At 27.2% G+C, this 23941-nt stretch overlaps 1 protein-coding gene and 1 non-coding gene across 4 annotated transcripts; one reads left to right on the top strand and one right to left on the bottom strand.

Moving 5' to 3' along the window:
- The first annotated feature begins 4028 nt into the window (after window positions 1-4028).
- Trnad-guc (transfer RNA aspartic acid (anticodon GUC)) lies at window positions 4029-4100 on the top strand. Its single transcript has one exon. It is a non-coding gene; the product is annotated as a tRNA-Asp (tRNA).
- A 15462-nt stretch (window positions 4101-19562) lies between these two features.
- On the bottom strand, window positions 19563-23082 carry LOC135923313 (serine/arginine-rich splicing factor 4-like). Of its 3 annotated transcripts, XR_010571181.1 has the most exons (5): window positions 22566-23082; window positions 20517-21826; window positions 20388-20454; window positions 19886-20134; window positions 19563-19706 (listed from the first exon to the last, which is right to left on the bottom strand). XR_010571181.1 is itself a non-coding variant. In XM_065457996.1 (3 exons), exons 1-2 carry the CDS (start codon window positions 23027-23029, stop codon window positions 20518-20520), a joined length of 1773 nt encoding a protein of 590 aa, XP_065314068.1. In that variant the 5' UTR covers window positions 23030-23082; the 3' UTR covers window positions 20244-20454; window position 20517. The 3 variants fall into 3 exon arrangements, 1 of the variants encoding a protein (XP_065314068.1); XR_010571180.1 differs by lacking the exon at window positions 19563-19706 and having other exon boundaries at window positions 19739-20134; XM_065457996.1 differs by lacking the exons at window positions 19563-19706; window positions 19886-20134 and having other exon boundaries at window positions 20244-20454.
- Window positions 23083-23941: the final 859 nt, after the last annotated feature.

A 23941-nucleotide genomic window follows, 5' to 3' on the forward strand; every position in this document is an offset into this window, starting at 1 on the left:
AGATTCCTTTTATTTATTTATTTATATTAGGAAAGTACGTATAAAATTAAATATTATATATTTATGTATACAATCATAAGAATAATGAAAAACAATTATATCATTTTTGAAAATATGGGCTTTATTCAATTTTTGTTATACGGTAAATATCGGCGCCGATCCGATCCTATATTTTCAGCAAAGCCCTAATATTTATAAGCTTTTTTAATATTGGTTTAGCGAGCATTAGTAGAACAGATAATTAATTGGTAATTTATGCAAATGTTCATTCAAAACGAATATAACTAAAATAAGTAAGGAATTATATTACATATTTTTTTAAGTATATAATTTGAACATTAAGTCATTTATGTTTAAAAAAATATATAAACAAAAATCATGAGAATTTATTATTCTATATAAAAGATTTAATAAATAAAGCAATAAGATAAATGCAAAAAGATCTAAAAACGCGTCGGAATTTTTTGGATTCTTTTTAAACTTTTCTCCGCTGTAAGTCTTATCTTTCCCAATCCACCCCTGCTTATTTAATACTTGAGAAACTATTCTCATAGCCAGAGTAAAATTTCGAAGTTACCTTTTGAGTATAATAATGTCAATCGATCTCATTTTTTCATTATAATATGTTAGCTTTTAAATTAATTCATATATTATCTGTTTTTTAAATAGTTATGGTTCTTCATACGAAAAAATTAAGTGGGTACGGTAAGGGCCCTGCCAAACCCGAGTTCGTTTCAGGTTTGATCGATTTTTCAGTGTGCATAAGAAATTGAATAAAGTATTTCCGCATAATCAATATTTATCAGTTGTATTATAATTTCGCTCTTGCCATGCTATTACATTATTTACTAACCATCGGGTACATCAGTCCTTTATATCCTATATAGTTTATTAGGTAAAATTTATACTTATTGAATATTAACCCAACCCACTATCTAATAAAATGATAACCCTTGACCGTACCCAATCCCTTTCCCTGTTTGATGCAAAATGTTAATATTTGCCAATATTATGCACATATTAATCTTTACAACAACTCAGGGATAGAATATAGAATTTATTACTGACATTTTATATCTAGATTCTTACGGTGTCATTAGAGAATACGACCTTATGAGTATAGTTTTGCTTGGGTTGCCTTTTGAAACTTTCATTTTTTGAAAATTTGATATCCTACCTTTAAAGCTTAGAATAAACATTAAATCCAATTGTTTAATAACATTCTTTAACTGATGAAACAGGAGTCCTAACTAATGTGTGAGCTCCATTTAACCATTTTTAAACGGCTAACTCAATATTTTAGCCAGAAAAATATTGCCTAAGCCTAGGCTTACCAGATCCTGCATAGTGGAAAAGAGGACATATTTTTTATGTATTTTAAATAAGATATAAAAAGAAACAAAATTTAATTGATTTTTAAGCAATCATTTATTTTTATTCATTAATATAAAATTATAAGAATTGAATTAATATAACTTACATATCATATATTTTATTTAATTCTACATTTTTCCTTTGCCGATATTTTTCTTAATATAATTAGCCTTCCTTAAAAAATGATAGAAATTTGGGCATAAAAACGATATTAAATTTTATTGCATGCATATGATTGTTCTCTATTTCTCTCATTTGTCCATTAAATTTTTTCAACATTAGGATTATGAACTGGTTTAAATAAAACTTCCTCTGATTAGCAGTTTACTTTGTTAAGGATTGGAATCTAATCAAGGCCTGCACACCATTGATTCTTCCACTCATATTTGAGGCGCCATCATAACTTTGCCCAACTAGAAATTCAAGGGGTAAATTCATCGAGCCGAGTTTGGATATTATATTATGCTTAATATCGAGGGCATTTCCCGTACAATATATGTCAATCAGTCTTTCAACAGGCTTCGGCGTCTCACTATTTTCAACATATCTTACTATCAAAACTATTGCTTCTGATTTTCAACTATGATTGAAAAGCACCTGTTAAATGTAACCTCATTTTGAATTTTTTTTATAACCATATTTTTCATGGTTTCAATGAGAACATTTATGTTATTATATGAAAATAGATTTGAATATAATTTCGTTTTTAATCCCTTATTTTTTTTATCCCTTTTTCTTTCTTCATTTTGTTGTATATACATTTTTAGTACAGGTTCAGAATCTGCAATAAGCTTAATAATGGCCATCATATTGTCTTCTTGTTGCCTGTTCCCCCAGAAGACTTGGTTACGAGATATTAAATAATCTAAACATCTTATTATAATTCTTATGATATAACGGTTATTATCTACACGTTCTTTCTGGGGTGTTATAAATTTTAATATCGAATTTTTATTGTGAGAAAGCCTTCCATAATCGGCCATCATATGTGCCTGTGAAGATTCATGCAGAATAATATCACGATTAATATTCTGCCATTTATCTAGACCTTCACATGTCCATTTTGAATTTGTGTGTGGACCGCCAAATAAGAGACATGTTAAGCAAAAAACTTTATTCATTTTAATTAGGGGTGTACCGATACCACTTTTTGGAGGCCGATCCGATCCGATATTCCAGATATTTAATTGATATCGGCCGATAACCGATCCGATATCATATCTAATTTTGTATTCTGTAAAGATACCGGTTTTAATTTTTAATATTCTTTTTAATAGTACAACATCTATAATTTTACTATACCATAACATATGTCATTTAAATATATTATAATGATCAGTTATAGTTTATATTCAATTCAATTGCAATTATTTATATAATAAGTAATAACATTAATCTATTTACATAATTAGTAATAAACAAATATATTGAAATTTGAAATTAATTTATCGAAGATTTCTTTTTAGAAATACCAAAATTTCCAATTTATCAGAGATCGGTCTGCGGTGATGGGGACTGTTAATATCACTAGTAATACTAAAAACAGATTCTGAAGAGATTAATGAACACTTTTTTAAACAGAATGCGAAAAAAATAACTATATTGCAGAATGTTTATTAACTAATTATTACTATTAAAATAATTAAGCATAAAAATATATTCCGAATTTATTTATAAAAATAAATGGATTTTTAAATATAACTTTTTTTAAATTTTGTTAAAAGCGCCATTTTATATCGGATCGGAAAATTTTATAATATTTGCCGATAACCGATATTTTAAAATGGGCGAAATATCGGCCCGATCCGATATAAAATATCGGTACATCCCTAATTTTAATACTATAAGTAATCCAATTTCTAGCAATTTTGCTATTGTCAATATTAGTTTTTTCATAAAAGCTTTCATTAAAGGATCTGTTTCTATTATTATTATCTTTGGGGAATAAATAATGTGTAAGTTGAAGAGCTCCTAATTCTAGATATTTATCAATTATAAATTTTTCAATTCTTTTTCCAACAATATTGATGGGATCATTTGATTCCTAAGAAAAGAGAGGGAGGGAAGATAAGATATTTAAATTAAAATATGAATACTTGATCATGATGGATGTAACAAAACAGTAAAAGAATTAAATAATAAAGAAAGTTTTAAAAAAAAAGTACCCCCCACTCAAATTTACTGAAGCCGTTGCTTCGGACCCCCCCCCCCCCATTGTAGGGGCCACTGGTTAAAATATAATAAAAGGTTATACAAAATTTAGATTTTACAATGAAATATATACTTTGGTTATTTAATATCATATAATAAAACTTTTCAGGATTGTACATAAGTTTTGTGAAAAGTACTGAGAACTCTCCTTCCTCTTCTAACATTCAGATTATCTTTCCTACGTTTTTTCATGTAACGATATAATAAGCTTATGGAATAATATAAACAAATAAAAATTTTCAGCAACTTTTAATAATGCTTGCAATATTAATTTAAAATTTGATAAATCGAAGAATTTAATAGGCTAAGTAAATTAATGTTTAAATTTCTGGAATTTTGCCGATTTAATATTGATATTGTTAAAATATTTAAAAAGATACAAGATATTTTGTAAAAAATAATTTAATATTTTTCAAGCAAAATTTTAACAAATATAAGTAACATCCTCGGTAGTATAGTGGTAAGTATCCCCGCCTGTCACGCGGGAGACCCGGGTTCAATTCCCGGCCGGGGAGAAGAAATTTTTTTTCTTTCATAGGTGTAATGGAGATTTTCTTATATTTTATGTTCATGACAAATTTTAAAATGATTTTGCAGAATAATTATGATTAAGTTAAATTAAGCGGGATTTTCTAATAAAAGAAGACAACAATAATTTTGTTAAATATTATTTTTAAATAGCATATGTAATTTTTAAATAAGATGTGCAATTATTAATTTTTAATATAATTTTTAGATGAAATAAGGGCAAAATGTTTTGCTGTAAAAAATACTTTTATCAGCAGGGTTGCCATGTCTCCCCCCATCAGTGGGAGTCTCCCACAATTAGAAAGCTCCCACAATTTTTTTTTTAGTATTTTAATGTTTTTAATATATAAATAATAATTTTGAGAGATAGTATTTGATTATTTTTATATTTTTAAAATAAATTTTAAATATTTATTCGAAAAATATGTCTAGTTCTTTTATTTTATTTTTCCGCTCTAAAATATATTTTTTATAAAATTATCCACTCGACATTTTCAAAATTTTTGTGTTAGAAAGAATAGAAGTTAGAAAAGTATGAATAATTATTATAAATATATTTTAAATTACTTAATATATTTTATATCGTTATACCTGCCATCTAGAGAATTTTATAATTTTACGAACCCTTAAAGAAATACTTCTTAAATAAAGATTTTAAAAGCTGTCCAAAAATTTTGAAAAATTTTTTCGAGGATGAAATGTCAGAAGCATATTTGGGATTAGTTTCACATGTAGGAAATCTACTTCATATAGTTAATATTCAGTTGCAATCAGAAGATTCTTTATTGATAAAGATTCACACAGTTAAAAATAGATAATAAATTTTATGGCGCTATTGCTAAAAATATTATATTAAAATGTTCAAATAATACTCTAATTAATACATTTTTAAATGAAGCAGATATTTTTATTAAGACAATTTTAGAATATTTACAATCAAAATTTGATTTTAATAACTCTATTTACAAATGTTTAAATATTATGACCTTGGAACAGAAACCATCATTTGATGGTTTTTGTAATTTAATAAATATATTAAAATTACTGATAGACATTGAAGCCTTGTTTGAAGAGATTGTAATTTTTTATGATTCGCCAGAATACTTAAAGTTAGATGGTCTAAAAGCAGAGGAGAAATGGGTGGAATTTTTTCGTAATAAGGATAAATCTCCATGCTTGGAAAAAATTTGCGAGTATGTTTTCTCCTTACCTCATTCTAATGCCTCACCGGAGCGCATTTTTAGCCTGATGAGGACTGCCTGGAGAAAGGAGAGAAATCGAATTGCTTTAACAACATTAGAGGCCGAGTTAATGGTTAAACAAAATTATAAAATGTCATGCCAGGAATTTTATAAATATCTTAATAACGACGGTAAACGTTTAGTTCCATTATTTAAATCTCAAATAAAATATAATTAACTATAACTATTTGACTTTCTATATTTTATAAAATCTTATTTATACATTTGCATAAAATCAAATAAATTTATTTTTTACATTGTAAAATTAATATTTTGAATATTTATGGCAAATCATAAAAGTTAAGAAGCATTACAATCTCCTCAAACATGACATGATATTAAATCTTATTAATAATTATCCGATAATAGTAATAATATTCTTTCTTACTTTGGTATTTCTGCAGCATAATTTAGTCAACCTTTATTAAATTATATTCTTCTAATCGCAACCGCATATTAACAGCATATAGTAGATTTCCTATATCTAAAGTTCCTAAATATACTTCTGCCATTTATTTTTGAAAATTTTTTTCAAAATATTAGGACAGCTTTTATAATCTATTTATTTTTTAAAGGTTTGTAAAATTTTAAAATTCTACGATGGCACGTATTAGGAGGGACCTGTCAACCAACATTATGCTGACTCAATTCTGTAAATACACTCTGGTATTTGCCAAATTCACTGAGGAATTATCAGATCAGAAAGCTGCCATGCAATTCATTGGTAATGCCAAATCTGCCATATTTACCATTATATATGGTTAGCTATGTCTTTGGATATTTCATATCTGGAGAAAAATTTTTTAATAGTTTTATTGAAATGATATTAATTTTTTGAAATAGGGGAGGATCAAGGGAAATCTTATGATATCTCCTTATTAGATGCATCTGTTAGAATTGCATATGTTTTCACATCTTTCAAATCGTCAAGAATTGACCTTCTGGATTTATATCCTAAAACAATGATGATAGCCTTGCTCATTTGTGTTCTACAAAGTATACTTTTCATTTATATTAGTCGTTAAATATTATGGGGAAAGATTCTACCAACATTGTGATGTTAAGTAGCTCTCTGAATGTTGTACTGCATGATAGGTATTTACCATTTCCGCAACTGTAGTTGCATCTGTATTATTTCTTATTTTTGAAGAATATTTTTGTTTTGCAATAGATGTTGATAGACTGCCCTGTACTGATTTATGCTTTGAAGATGTTTGATGCCTCAAAATATCATATTCCCTTCCCCCATTGTATTAACTAAATACTGTAGAACAACTTCCCCGCACTGATTATAATTATTTTTTACATTGTAAATTTAATTGTTTGTTTTTTTATAAAATCTTACTTATACATTAGCATAAAATATATTTCCTTACATTGTAAAATTACAATTTTTTTATAAAATTTTATCTTGTTTACATTCTTTTGTATTTAAAAAAGATCGTTGGTTATTATTTTTAAACAAAATTAATATATTATAATAAATCAATATGTTATTTTAATAATAAAGATAGTATTTAAGAAATTTTGTGTCATACTATAATTACCTATTTTAAAAAATAGTTGCGTATTTTATTTTGGAAAATAGATACCTATTTTATTTTGAAAAAGAGTTGGATATTTTATTTTGAAAAATAGTTGGCTATTTTATTTTGAAAAATAGTTGACTATTTTATTTTGAAAAATAGTTGGCTATTTTATTTTGAAAAATAGTTGGCTATTTTATTTTGAAAAATAGCTTGGCTATTTTATTTTAAATAGTTGGCTATTTTATTTTAAATAGTTGGCTATTTTATTTTGAAAAATAGTTGGCTATTTTATTTTAAATAGTTGGCTATTTTATTTTGAAAAATAGTTGCCTATTTTATTTTGAAAAATAGATTCGATTTTATATTTATAAAAAATAATAAGCGGATAACGGCCCGCAAAAATTTTTTTTTAGCAATTTTCATATTTCTCCCACAATTTTTATATTACTCCCACAAAATACCGAATTTCTCCCACAATTTGAAAATTTTGACCTGGCAACCTTGTACATGATATGCATCAAGATGATAATTTATCATCAGATTCAATTGACAACATCTCCCAAATTTGTAGAAACAGTGCTAAGATATCCATTAGGATAAACTGAGTGCTGATTGAATTTGATTATGGTACGGGTGCACAGATATTGGTAATTGAAAGACAATATTGGGATGAAATTGGCAGACCAAAACTTGAACCAACAAATCCATTATCAGTTTACGGCAATCATGGAGGTCCTTTGTGAAACTACTGTAAGAGTGCAACTTGAAAATATAGGCCGATCATTACCAATTGTGGTTACTCGTTCAAATGACATACCACTTTGGACTACCATTAGATACTGGCATTTTATTAATTTCACAAGTTACAATACGTAGTATAACCAGGGTTGCCAGGTCAAAATTTTCAAATTGCGGGAGAAATTTGGTATTATGCGAGAGAAATATGAAAATTGCGGTAGAAATATAAAAATTGCTAAAAAAAATTTATATTTAATTATCCGCCTACTATTTTTATAATTAGTTTATATAAATACAAAGTTGGTAACTAATTTTCAAAATAAAATACGTCTTGATTTATTAGAATATATTAATTTATAAAAAAATCCAACGATCTTTTTTAAATATAAAAGAATGTAAACAAGATAAAATTTTATTTAAAAAAACGATATTAATTTTACAATAAAAAATATTTTATGTGAATGTCCCGCAAAACGACCGCAATTGGAAATCTACTGTGTGTGTATAACATTATAGGGATAGGCGCTTAATTATCGCGTATCACGTTTAAATACATAATAAAGTACTCCAAAAATAAGAAATAATACAGATGTAACTACAGTTGCGGCAATTTTAATCAATCTTGTAGTGCAACATATACAGAGATACTTATCATCACAATGTTGGTAGAATCTTTTTCCCATAATATTTAACGACTCTAATATAAATGAAAACTATACTTGTAGAACAAAAATGAGCAAGGCTATCATCAATGTTTTAGGGCCTAAATCCAGGAGGGCAATTCTTGACGATTTGAAAGATGGGCATACATATGCAATTCTAACAGATGCATCTAATAAGGGAAATATTAAAATATTTCCCTTGATCCTCGGCTATTTCAACAAAATTAAGGTCGTTTCAATAAAACTATTAAATATCCAAAGACATAGCTAACCATATAATGGTAAATATAGCAGATTCAAGATTATCAATAAATTGCATGTCAGCTTTCTGATTTGATAATGCTTCAGTGAATTTGGTACAAACAGAGTGTATTTACAGAATTGAGTCAGCACAATGTTGGTTACGATATTTTCCTAATACCCGCCATCGATAGAATTTTAAAATTTTATAAGCCTTTAAAAATATATTTCTTAAATAAAGATTATAAAAACTGTCCTAACATTTAAAAAAAATTTCCTAATAATGAATGGCAGTGGTATATTTAGGAATGATATCACATATCGAAAATATACTACATGCTGTTAATGTGTGGTTGCAATCAGAAGAATCTTAACAAAGATTCACAAAATTATGCTGCAGATGTGTTCTCTTTACAGTTAAAAATTGACAATAAATTTTATGGCACCATTGCTAAAACTTAATTATATTTTATTTGAGATTTAAATAATAGAACTAAATGTTTACCGTCGTTATTGAGATATTTATAAATTCCTGGCATGACATATTATATATTTGTTTAACCATTAGCTGGGCCTTTAATGTTGTTAAAGCAATTCGATTTCTCTCCTGCAGTCCTAATCAGGCTAAAAATGCACTCGGATGAGGCGTTAGAATGATGTAAGGAGAAGACATACTCGCATATTTTTCTTAAGCATGAGGATTTATCGTTATTACGAAAAAATTCTACCCATTTCTCCTCTGCTTTTAGACCCTCTAACTTTAAGTATTTTGGCGGATCATAAAAAATAAAGAGAATTACAATTTCCTCAAACAAGACATCAATGTCTTTCGGTATTTTTAATATATTTATTAAATTATAAAAACCATCAATTGATGGTTTCTGTTCCAAGGTCATAATATTTATACATTTGTAATTAGAGTTATTAAAATCAAATTTTGATATATTCTAAAAGTGTCTTAATAAAAATATCTGCTTCATTTAAAAATGTATTAGAGTATTATTTGAACATTTTAATATAATATTTTTAGCAATAGCGCCATAAAATTTATTATCAATTTTTAACTGTAGAGATGAACAGAGCTGTAGCATGATTTTAACCTTTTTTAATAAAGAATATTCTGATTGCAACTGAATATTAACTGCATGAAGTAGATTTCCTACATATGAAATGAACCAAATATGCTTCTGCTATTTCATACTCGAAAAAATTTCTCAAAATTTTAGGACAGCTTTTAAAATCTTTATTTAAAAAGTATTTTTTAAGGGTTTATAAAATTTTAAAATTCTATCGATGGCAGGTATTAATGACAACCACCTGATAGGTATATATCGCAAACAACTCACATTCCAAAATCAGACCATTTCACCAACTCTTTTAATTCATTAACTCTTTTAGTTGATGAACTAAATTCGTTAAACATTTTATCATAATTATTTCGACATCCACAGATAGTACATTCATTGCCTTCTTGCAAGAATTATGTAGCATATGGCATATACAGCCAATTAGTATTAATTCATTATTGTGCTGCCTCAATTCGGTAAATAAACTTTGATTTTTGCCAAAATTCACAGGCATTATCAGCGCAGAAAGCTGATATGCAACTCATTACCCTGAATCAGCTATATTAACCATTATGTGGCTAGCTACATCGTTAGATTTTTCACTATCCGAGGAAATAATTTTAACAGTTTTATTGAAATGTTCTTATTCTTTTTAAAATAGCGAAGGATCGAGGGAAATGTTTTAATATTTCCCTTATTAGATGCATCTATTGCATATGGATGCCCATCTTTCAAATCATCTAGAATTGACCTCTAGGATTCAGGTACTAAAACACTTGTGATATCCTTGCTCATTTTTGTTCTGCCACAATTAAGGTTTGCACTTATATTGGAGTCGTTAAATATCATGAGAATTCAACCCACATTGTGATGATATAGCTCTGTGAATGTTGAACTACATGATAGATGTATACGATTTCCGCAAATGTAGTTGCATCTGTATTATTTATTATTTTTGAGAATATTTTTGTATTGCAATCATGTTGATATACTCCCCTGTACTGACTTATATAAATGAAATGATGTTGTTATTATTAGATAAAAATAAAACAGGATAGAAAGAAATTTACAAACTAGACATGTTTTTCGAATAAATATTTAAAATTTATTTTATAAATATAAAAATAATCAATTAATGTCTCTCAAAATCATTATTTATATATTAAAAACGTTAAAATACTTAAAAAAATGCAGGAGAAATTAAAAAATTGCGGTAGATTTTTGCTGGAGATTTCCAATTGCGGTAGTTTTGCGGGAAAGAGATGTCTGCGTGTAAACTAAAAAATTGCGGGAGTCTCCCGCTGATGGGGGGAGACATGGCAACTTTGAGTATAACAAGTAATACAATTGATAAACAAATTGTTGCCATGACTACAGAATTTGTCACTTTATTACAATGATAAGCCATGATTAGTTAATGATTTTGAAGTTAGCATACATCTTAGTGAGGAAGTTAGGCCGAAATCATACTCAACACGTAGAGTACCTTTTCCATTACGAAAGCCAATCGAGATAGAACTTGATAGATTGATTAAATCAGTAATAATTACCGATTGACCCAACAAAAACGCGCATAACGTGGTCTACTCCAACCAATGACATATAATAATACCTAGACTGACGATTTATTCATTAAAAGTGTACATCAATACAAATCAGCTAGAGACGCCATCTTGGTTACTGTAATAAATATTAAAATTTTAAACGAGAGCCTAATTTTATATTATATCTGATGCAAACTTTATTAAAGAATTGCCTGATCATCGAGATAATAAGAAAGTAAGTTATCAATTTAATATTAGTTTTTAACATGAAAATAATTATTATAAAGGTTACCAAAATGGCGGGTCCAGCTGATTTGCTTTTAACGACGCTTAAAAATGCATTTTAATGAATGAATCGTCAGTCTAGGTATTATTATATGTCATTGACTCCAACAGTAAACGTGCCCTAAACAAATGGAGAAATCAGGATTTGTTCTGATTTTATCGTTACATTAAACCCATACCATATTAACTATGGGTGATCTAAAGGCCAAATTGCAAAAAGCTTGAAATTTACTGTCATAGATTTAAAAGATGATTATTTGCAGCAATAAAGGAATAACTAACTAAATCAACCCATATTAGGTATTTTCGATATCAATGTATGCCTTTTGGCCTTTCTAGTGCGCCGAATATTTTCCACTGATACATAATGGGAAAAAATGATGAAGAGCATTTAAACAATGTGAAAAAAGTATTAATGAAATTAAAATAAGCTGGTATAAAGGCAAAATAAGCAAAAATACGTTTTTTAAAAGAATCAATTTCTTTTCTAGGATTGTAATAGATGAAAATGGCATGCATTTAGCGAAGGAAAAAATAGATGCTATTTGAAGGAAACTTCCTAAGAATATACACCATTTGCGATCTTTTTTAGGGCTTGTGAATTATCGAGTAAGATTTTTACCACATTTACACGCCATCCACTGCATAAATTAACAAGCATTAAAAGTTCATGTGTTTTGGAGCTGTGCTACTTCACGTAGTTAAAAAGTGCTTCGCAAACATTATTTGAGTCAGAGAAAATTATGCACTTATAGAAAAAGAGGCATGACTTTTGTTTGGAATGGAAAAATTTTATACTTTCATTTTTGAAAGAAAATTTATATTGCGAACAGATCATAAACCTTTGGAAAAATTATTGATAAGGAAACTACCAGAAATAACCAATAGTCGATTAACGCGCTGTGCATGGAAGATGTCCGCATATGATTTTGAAATTGAATATTGTCCAGGAAAAGGAAATATAGTAGCTTATACATTATCTAGACTGATAGTAGCAAGTGTGGAGTCAAATAATGATCAGAAACATGCATTAAAGATTAGAGCTATAAATTTGCTCGATATAAATCTTGGTCAAGTTGAACTCGAGAAAGAAAAAAAAGATAGATTGCTAAATAATGTAATTAAAAATATTGAGAGAGGATGGGTGGGGTTTGATGCGAAAAATGGTGCAGAGTTACTTTGTATTAATAATCGTCGGGAGAAATGGTCTGTAGATCGTGTTGTCATTAAATGGAATGGAAAGTTGGTAATTCTAACCTGTTGAAAAAATTAATATTAACTATTATACACAGGGGGGCATCCAGGAATAAATGCTATGAAATCAATTTTTAGAATTTAATGTTGGTGGCCTAATTGCTATAAAGATATTGAACAACATGTTCGTCAATGTATGTCATGTCAAAGTAACCGGTCAAATATAATGGAGGTTCCTTTATATTTTTGGAGCATCTCTAATATGGCATGGGAACGAATTCATCCAGATTTTGCTGGATCATTCGATTCGTATTCATGGTTAGTTGAAATGCACATTCTAAACAGGTTGAGGTCGAGTTGATGAGAGAGACCACGTCTATAATAATGATCAGAGCACTAAGGAAATGGTTTGCACGTTTTGGAACGCCAAGACAAATTGTGTCAGATAATGTCCCTCAGTTTATTCTTGGAGAATTTCGAACTAGTTCATCGGCAAAATTATTGTTGAGAGCAATCTAAAAACTGGATTATATTAATTACATCCAAATGTTAAGGATGAGGATGGAAATCTAATATGCCACAAAAGACAGCGCATGATAAACCAATGGCATATATAATACCTAGACTGACGATTCATTCATTAAAGTGCATTTTTAAGCGTCGTTAAAAGCAAATCAGCTGGACCTGCCATTTTGATAACACATATAGTAATTATTCTCATGTTAAAAACTATTATTAAATTAATAACTTGCTTCCTTATTATCTCAATGATCCGGTAATTCTTTAATAAAAGTTTGCTTCAGATATAGGAATAAATTAGGCTTTCGTTAAAATTCTAATAATTTGATTAGTATAACCAAGATGGCGTCTCATTTGCATTGATGTACACTTTTAATGAATGAATTTATATGTCATTGTGATAAACACATTCAAATGAGGGAATTCGAGGTTTCATAACGTATGGGCAGCGTCTACATGAGCGGGAGGGGTAGGAACAGTTTGCATCCTATTTTTTTGAGGGGGTAGGGGGTAAGCTGGTTTAATGGGGGTAGGATAAATTTTTTGGGGAATTATCTATTAAATTTTGAGATGAAATAGGATAAAATTTATTGCTGTAAAAATTATACTTTTATTATAGTATTATTATAATACAATTCATCGACCAAATCTATATATTGCAAACAATCATACACATTGTTTTACAAATAAACTATCCTTTTAAATGTAATTTAAAAGGTTTAGATATTTTAGCAAGCTCATAATGTCATAATAATTAATTAATTGTAAATAATGGAGGTTTTAATTGAATTTATTATCTAAAAAATAAATTCTTTATATTCACAAAGTATAGATAGTTGGTAGTAGAGATAGATTACTTTAAGTTATCCTTTATAAATTCTTTGAAAAGAGTATCAATAAATAAATAGGTGAAAATAATGAGAAAGAGACACCGCCGCCGAAGGAGGCGATTTTTTTTTATGGGGGTATGCAAAGGTTTTTAAAGGGGGTTTGGCAGGGGCGTCGCTAGCCTTTACAATCTCAGGGGGCTCAACTGAAAAATTTTATGGGGGGGGTCGTTTGCCCCCATACTCTTTATTTGCGGGCCTTCGGCCGGGTTTTATATTAATATATTATACTTTTTAAAAATTTGCTAACTCTGAATAATTATTCTGATTTTGTCATTTATTATATTATGCATACAAAATAAACTAGCATATAAATAATTAAAACAATATAAGACATTTCTAAAAATATTATTTTTAATACATACAGTATAAAATATTTTCAATTGCTGATATAAAAAAATTTTGCGTCTAAAGAATTACTAATGATAAAAAAGGTTTATTAATTCATACATATGCCTCAATTGATAATGGTATTAAAATTTACATATTTTAAAATTGGCAACTTACATTGACAAAAGGTCCAGAAACTAATATAACACTCTGTTACCATTTTTAGACAATGTTTTATAGAATGGACTAATAAGGAAAAATTTATAGGCCTAACCAAATCAACAATTCTTGGAGAAGAGAATATAAACGACCAATTCAAATCAAAACTGTATGGTGGATAGAGCTTCCTCTTATTGACATGATGGAAACTTGATAAGTAATTGAGAAAAAAATTGTGAGATATTAAATTTTTAAAAAATTATCTTGCATTTTTAATGATATATAAACAACTACACAGTTGACCACTATTGCTCATAAAATATGCAATCATATGCTCTCAGCAGCTGTAATAATAATCTTAAATTACATAGCCACACAAATAATAGATGCTGGTTAATTCGCAGTCATAGCCATGACACTCACTATTTTAACTTATATCAGAATTTATTATGCTAGATAAATTGATAAAACAAAAACACTAAAAATCTTTAGAAGAAATTATGCAAATGTATTGATGCCTTAAGTTATTTACAAGGCAGGGATGCCATATTAGAAATGAAACATTTTGTAACTATAAAATAAGAACCAGGGTGATATGATATGAAAAAAGGAATTAATTAAGATTATTAAGATTTTATATATTATTGTCGCACCACCTCTAGTTGGTATATTATTTCTTAAAATAGTAGTAGTTTGTAATAATATCAAAAATATACTAGTATTAAAAATTTAACTCAAAACTGTTTTTCAGATAAAAAAAATAGCTTTCCTAAAAGTTATCTCATTTATTACATTCATTCTGGGATAAATAATAAGATGTTATATTTTTAAAAATATTTCTAAATAAATAGATGGCGTTAAATATTTAAAAGTAATTTATTACTTATATTTATTATCAAAATCATTTATTAGTAAGATTAATTAAAATATTAACTGTAATATATTTTATAACTGTCAAATACGTCTGTAAAAGTGGTATTTAACCTAATCTTTTAGAATCAATTATATCTAGTAGAGGATTATAAACTATATGTTTACTTATTTTTATAAATAAATCTCTTATATTTATTTGGATTTGGACCTTGAAAATAATTTTAAGAAGAGGCATAGTAATTAAATTTAAATACTAACAATATAATTGATTAGTGATTTTGAACTCGGCTAATTACAATATTAAATTTGTTAATTTTCAATTAATATTTATTTAATTAGAGTTATATAATAATTTAAATAATAAAAGTCAATAAAGCTTCAACTGTTAATGCTAAATTAAAATTTAGTGGATATTAATATTCTATTTTTAACACAGAATTTGATTGCAAGCTGACATAGTGAAAATATAATTTATTAGCATTAATCTGATCTAATAATTAAAATAGTATTCATTTAAGAATAATTTAGATAGACTTATTAATTTTTAAATTATAAAATTAAATCTATATATTACTCAATAGAATTATAAAAGAAATCATTCAGTGGGCAATCAAAAAAATTTATTTCAAGGGGATATTAAGGAGCCATTAAAAAAAAAATTTTTGCTTCAGGAGGCTATTCAAATTTTTCAGGGGGCTCAGCCCCTGCGCTCCCCCCTAGCGACGCCACTGGGGGTTTGCATCCAGTGAAAATTCTGTCATGTAGACGCTGGTGGGTACATGGTGAAATCAATTCAGGTTGGAAAGAAGGAATTATAAAATCCTGAAAAGGTCGATATTCCTATTTAGTAGAAAGTAGAACGATATGAAAGCATGTTAATAAACTGCGAAAACGAGATGTAACGAAAGAAATGGAGAAGTCAGGGAGAGACGAAAAAAATTGGGGTCGGAAATAGTTGAGAATTTGGAAAATAACCTATAGAATGAGATAACGACGACACGGAAAATACTGATGAAAATTCGGGTTCACAAGAGGTTTTAATTACCTCGAGAACTAGAAACAACGATCGAGGAAGCCTACACATCGTCTGATTGAAGAGTTTTAAAGTCTTAAGTGTGGGAATCAAATTAGGAACATTTGAGACTTTTTGAACAAGCATTTAAACCTCTCAATATTCTAATTTCCCAGATTTTGTTATGAGTCTTAACTTAGCATAATAGAAAAAGCAAATATAATTTTAACTCAGAAGCAGGTAGTGATTTATAAAATGGCCACAGGGGATATCAATTTAAAATATATGAGTACCCTATACTTCAGTAAAATTTGAACCTGTTCCACTTATGGAGATAAGTAGAGAATAAAAAATGATCCTTTTATTAGTCTGTTTAATTTAATTTATGATTAAAAATTAGCCCAGAGCCATTTTTACGAACTTGATATGGCTAAATGTGCTCCTCCAATTATATTTTAAACAAATATTACTTTACCAGCACTGTGTAGCCAAATATTTAAGGCTCCCTAAAAAAATTGTCCAATTTTAATTTGAATCTTTTTTTCTCTTAAATTTGCACTTTTTAAGCCTATTTTTTGTAATATTTATTTTTAGCGCCCTCTTTTTTTGAAAGTGCACTACTTAGTAATTTTTAAAAAATATAATGAATATAAACAGAAATATAAAATCATAATTTTTATGATTTAATTTTTTTGAAATTGAAGTTTATATTTTCAATTTGTATTATAAACCTAAATCATCTGATGTAAATTATTTAAAATGTAATCGCAATTGGATATCGAAATCGATGTAAGTGAATCAGACAATGATAAAATTAATCATGTGGAAGATACCTTAGAAGAAAATGTTTTTGATAACAATAGAACTTTTCCATTTCCAAGAAAATATTTTCAAATTAATGTAAAAGCGAAAGGTTTAAAATCCTCAAATAAACCTATAGTAGATATAAACTCAAAAAACACCTAAAAGTAATTATCATTTTTAAATTCTAATCATATTTTTATTTTGTAAGAATGTTCATGCCAACAGTTTTAGAGATAGTAAAACATCTTGGTATGTGGGAGACTACATTCAAAAAGACCAATTCAATTCTAACTAAATTGATTAACAATATTGCCTGACAATATTCTCAGAAACTGGCTGTTTGATAATCATTTTCCATGATAAAAACTCTATAGAAACAATTTTTCGTTGCCAGGCACTAAAAGATAGCACACAAAGACGCCTTAGTTAGAACCACAAAAACGACTTCAACTAAAAAAAATTTTGAAACAAAGGATACTAATTTAATAGAAAATCCACTAGACGCGTTTTTTATATATAAAATTAATCAAATGAGTATTTTTTTTATATTAAAAATATGTATATAAAATTATTTACTGCTTGCCCTCAAGTGCTAGTGTTGAGATTTAATAACGCTAAACTTATAATTTCTGATCATCACTCTAAACTTGGGAAAAATATAAAAATTTTAATATTAAAATGCAGCATAATAAAATATACATTACCATAAATAGTTATTTTTATTACATTAATTTTAGTCTTTTTAAATAAAAAAAATTTTAATCAATAACTATATTTAAATATTTATAAATGTTGATTTTTCTTATTATATTCTATACAATTATATTATAAGCAAAAAATAAGAATTTATTTCAATTTTTTTTTAATCTAAAAAGTAGCCAGATAATATGCATGGACAAATAGTGATAGCACGTTACTTTTAAGAGTAGGGTTTACAACTCTGCTTATAATATAATTATTATACTAAAAAATTCAAAAGATATTGTTAATTATCAAATTGTGTTCAAGATATTACAAAAGATAAAATATCCAATTTAATAAAAGTTTACCTATAATAGGTATTGTCATTAAATCTGCAATTTGTTTCCAGAAAATTATACTTATATTATTTTTTAATGGTGAGGAACAAGTGGTGATTTTATATAATTTAATTTTGAGTTTTCTCTAATATTTTTACCGAATTTAAAGATTTTTTGTCAAAAGTAAAGATTCATACTCATTGTCATTTATTTTTCCTATATTAATTTGAATAATGAATAAATGTCTTTTCTTATTGATATAGATATCATGGTATTGAAAAATATTGAAATATAAAATAAAATCTGAATACAAGAAATAACAAAAATCTTTAAACTAATTGTACTAAAAATCTAATTATCCAGTGGGTTTTATGAATAAGAAAATATGCACAAGATTTTAAAAAATTTATAAATCAGCTGAGCTCAAGTTACGATTTCAATTCTTTGATTATTTAAAAATACTAGAATTGATGGGCTATTATTAACAAGATTGTCAACTTTATTAATTTGAATCTTTGGGAATTTTTTATATGGTCATACCTAACTAGACTAACAAATTGAAAATAAATTTTTATTGGGTTTTTTAGCAAACAGATAATATTTTCTAGGTTCAGCTCACAAATATATTCCAATCTGACTTGTAATATTTTTTTACGAAGGAAAAGGATATAAATTTGTCATTATTAGCATTAAGCATTATCTAATTATGGTCTTGCCTTATATTATAAATATTTTGTCCAGCAAGCCCATATCTCCTTTTACTGGCTATGCTTGCAGGTCAGGTGGACTAACTTATGATGTAGTAACATAATTTATTCTCATTCCTTTTTCTCAAATAGAAAATTTTGATGAAAATATAAGAACAAAATAATAATTCAATCATTTAATGGAATTTCCACCAAACAAAAAGAGAAATAATAAAAACACATTCTTGATGTCAATTAAATTCATTTCATAATATTTGGTTAACATCTGACATTAAAATGCAATAAAGTGAATATCATTTGATTTGCATCAAACTTTAAAAAGTGCAGATGAGGCTATTTTTTAAAATAAAGAAATTTCATTTAATTTTTAAAACTTATATCGTTAATTATTTTGGGGTATTTATAATAAACAATTTTTTTCCTCTAAATTTATTTGTTTAAAATTGTTACAATTAACATTTGAACACATATTCTCTTTTTGAATTTAAGTTTGTTATTAATTAATATGCTATATCAAGTTACCTAATTGAAAAGCATGTTAACCATTCATTGAAATAAATACATATGTTGAAGATCATAATTACTTTATTGAAAATATATTAATAATAATTTTATAAAAATAATATATAATTTATTATGCATATGGTAAATTCATACGTAAGGTAAAGAACCTTCATCTTTATCATAATGCTGCTATCATCCATTTAAGGATGAAAAAACGCAAATCGCAAACGTAAGATTCTAAGCCCGACCTGTGACGTAAGAAGCCTTAAAATAAACCACCTATTGTATGTGATAAAGGTAAATTCAAGTGATCTAAAGTTTATTTAAACTCAATTATAAGCTATTTAAAATAATAACTAGGAATATTAAACTCACGTCTTGTCTGTTCTCACAATATAAAATAAAGTGTGCTGAACGTTTTAATCTAAAATAACAGATAATGAATGGAAAGATAAAACTTTTCATGTAAATTATAACGTCGCGGCATCTAGATTGGTAGGTCACAACCCCGATGCGTTTCCTAAATATTTAGCAATAACTTAACGCGTTTTTTTTGATAGTGAAACGAATATTCGCATTAAAAAATGGTTAGGTGAAGAAAAGCACATGATCGACCAATAACGATAGATACCAAACGATTTTTAAACGCGCAAATATTACCTAGCCATGCCTTCTCGTTCGTTAAACGTATGTTATATATGTACGAACTTTGTAACGTGCATATTTTACGGTGTACGATTGAATTTTTTTTGATGTTATTTATTTATATGTACATGTAAAAAAATATATATATTCAAATATAATAATTACATCATACTGGTCATAAGAGCAATTTATTATGAACAAGGAATCAATAAATTGTAATGTGAATGATATACAATATAAATAAAATGCCTACTAAATAAGGTTTTAAAAATATATATAATGACACTAATAAAAAAATGAAGAAAAAAAATATACCATTTTATAAGACTTTATCAATTCTTTTAGGTGTCTGGCATAAGTCTATGAATGATTGCTCTGCTAACTGTTTTTAAAGAATGAAAATAAAAAATATTTTAAAATTTAATATATCTCATTATGCATTACTTTAATCAGAGCTTTTAATATCATGATTTGGGGAAGGTGCTAGGTCAGCACTTGAGGTTGAGTTGTGAGATGAAGTTGAATTGTTAGATGAGTCAGAATCAGAGTCTGAGGAATCATCTGAACTACTTGTGCTTGAAGATGTTGATGATTGGGTAGAAGAATTGGATGATTCTTCTGAATCAGAAGAGGTTGAACTATGTTTCTTTTTTTTCTTTTTGCCACCTTTCAACTTTTTCTTTTTTTTATTTACTTTTTTAGTCTTCAACTTTTTTTTGCTAGATGTTTTTTTTACTAATGGTTCTTTGGGTAAAGCAATTTCATGATCTCCAACTTCTGGCTTATCTATATCTTTGGCAACAATCTTTAATTCGTCAATTTGAGAACCATTTTTATCAATGTCCTCTTCATTACTAGAGTCATTTTTAGACTTAGGTTTAGCTTTTAATTTTTTTTTAAGTTTCTTTTTTTCTTTCTTCTTCTTTTTCAATTTCTTTAATTTTTTCTTTTTCTTTTTATCCTTTTTAGAAATTTTTTTCTTTTTTTTATCTTTTTTATTTTTTAACTTTTTGTTAACATCTATTTCATTATCATTTTCATCATCAGAATCTTTATCAATTACTGTTTCTATTTTATCAGATTTAGGGGACACCACATGGATTTCATTGATTGAATCAGCATCTTTTTCAACAGACGACTCTTTTATCTCTTCATTTCTATCTTCCTCTGCACTCCCAACCAAATTAGTGTCATTTTGGCTCCATAGTTTGTCATTTGCTTCTGTGTCATTAGCTATAGAATCAGATTTTTCTAATTTGTGTTGATTAGAGATTGAACTAGATCTTGATGAATGCTCAGAGCTTATACGACCATTTATCATTTTTTTACTATCTTTTTTAAATCTTTCAGGGCTCATTACTGTATCACTATTTTTAGATGACACACTTTTATCTCTAGACAAACTCCTATTTACTCTAACTTTATATGGCTTGGAAATTGATTTATTTGAGCTTGTACTTTTTGAGGAACGTTTTGGTGTTCCTTTAGAAGCAGATCTACTTTTTTTCCTGACACTTGTGTCAGAGGATGTGGACCTCTTTGATTTATTATTATTTCGAGTATACCTTTGTTTAGAAACACTTCTACTTGATGTTTTATCATTTGATCTTGTTTTTTTAAATGATCTATTGTCACGGTCATTACCATTTCTTCTCCTTGAAATTGACCTTCTAGTTGATATATTACTCCTACCTCTTTGCCTTCTACCTCTGGATGATGATCTAGATACACTTCTATTAAATTTTCTTCTACTTCTAAGTAATAAACATTAGATTTGTGCAAAATATAAGCTTAAAAGTGAATTTAATAAAAAAAAAATATATAAATTAGTGAAGGTCAAAAATTGGATTGTACAGATATATAAATAACCAGACCAAATGTTAATATCAAAATATTGGGTCAATTTTTAAATACATTTTTTATTTTCTATAATTTGGTCAAAGTTAAAATCATATATCCATATCTTTAATGATCTCATCCACTCATTTGTATATTTTTTAATAACTATTTTTTCATAATTGAACTTAATATTGTTTTTCTCTTAATTCTTACTTGAAATTTTTCCTTAGTGTAATTAGCATTAAGTAGCCATTATATAGATATCATGATCAGTTGAGCAAATCTTAATTTTACAGGCATTATAAATAGAATAAAAAACTTTATGAGTCAAAAATCAAAATAATAAGATGCCATATTTAGCCATATAATTGCAAAAATATTTAACATTGTTTTTAGATAAATATCTCATTAAATTTATTTTAACATTGCATAACATGTGATATATATAAAATAAAACTGCATAAATATTTTACAAAATTTAATGGTACTGAACAAAAAGATAGCACTAGATGAAAAAAAACTATAAAGACAGGACTAAATACTGTTTTTGTTAAATAGGTAAGTTTTACTCAATGCTCAGCCTTCACTAATTATTATATTTTTATAATATAAGGAATATACGAATGAATCAAATATATTCATTAAAAAATGAACCTGCTGCGCTCTGGCTCACGGCTAACTCTTGTTGATCGGGTAGAGCTCCTAGAATTTCTACCCCTACTCCGGGTCCTTTCCCTGCGTCTATTTCTATCTCTGCTTATGCTTCTGTTTTGATTTTTACTCCTACTTCTGCTCCTAGTTCTTTTCATTTCACGGCGCCTAGCTAGAGAAGTAACGAGTGAACTGGGCGGACCATAACGAGCCATAGAAACTCTTATAGGACGTCCGTGAAGCATTCTATTATCCATTTTACGCATCGCTCTATCTGCATCATTTTGGTTAAAAAATCTTACAAAGGCAAAGCCTCTACTTCTACTTGAATTGTGTTCTCTTGGAATGTAAACATCTCCCACATCCCCATATCGTGCAAATTCGTCTCTTAAATCATCGTGGGTTGTTCGATAAGAAAGACCACCGATTTTTAAGGATATCATACGAGATATATCCATTTTAGACATTGATAAAAAATGGCGTCTTATTTAACAAATCATATATTTGTAAATTATTCACAATAAATATTAATTTCTATTAAAACAATAATTCATGAAGGAAATTAAAAAATATAATATAGTAAATCATACTTTAAATATTAATACTATTATATTTTGTACAAAAATTTTATCATATAAAATATATAGACCATTTATATATTGAATACTTTTTAATTTTTAAATACAGTTAGAAGCATTGGTTAGTAGTTTAATTAATACCTTAAAATTTTTTGAACTCAACTCGATTTTTAAAATATCTTGTAGATAAATTATCATAGATCTTATTTATTTTCCAGATTTAGTTTTTGATATATATCTAAAAAATTTTTTTGCTTTTAAAATTAATTCACTTCAATATCGTAAAAAAAGAAAATATATTTGCGCTAGAAAAATCACAAAAAAATCTGAGCAAGGTTGCCTAAAAAAATATTTTGATAATGGTCGATTTTATTTTAAAAATGCATTTTTCCACAAGCTCTCATAAAACAATTAGATATCTGCCTTTTTAAAACAAATAGGGTTCGAATTGGGTCGGGTATATTATTTTTTTTTTAAATTTATGTCGGTTCAGGTAGGGCCTTTAAAAATTTTTAAAATATATCTAAATTTATGAATTTTATGTTGAATTTTTGATGTATAATAAAAATATTTGATTTTATTTATAAAAATAACATAAATCTTTTATTTTGAGTAATTATAAAAATTAATTTTAATATTTAAATAAATTCGCAGAGGACCCCACAGGAAAATTTTTATAAAAAACGGGTTTGGGCCTGGCCATCAAAATTTTTTATAAAATTTCGAGATCGGACAGGACTTAAAAAATTAGCCGATGCAGATCACTAAAAACAATACAAATTTGTAAGGTTAAAGATAATA

Source organism: Gordionus sp. m RMFG-2023, chromosome 2 (genome assembly GCF_954871325.1).
Source record: "Gordionus sp. m RMFG-2023 chromosome 2, tfGorSpeb1-WG-v2, whole genome shotgun sequence".
Lineage (NCBI taxonomy): Eukaryota > Metazoa > Nematomorpha > Gordioida > Chordodea > Parachordodidae > Gordionus > Gordionus sp. m RMFG-2023.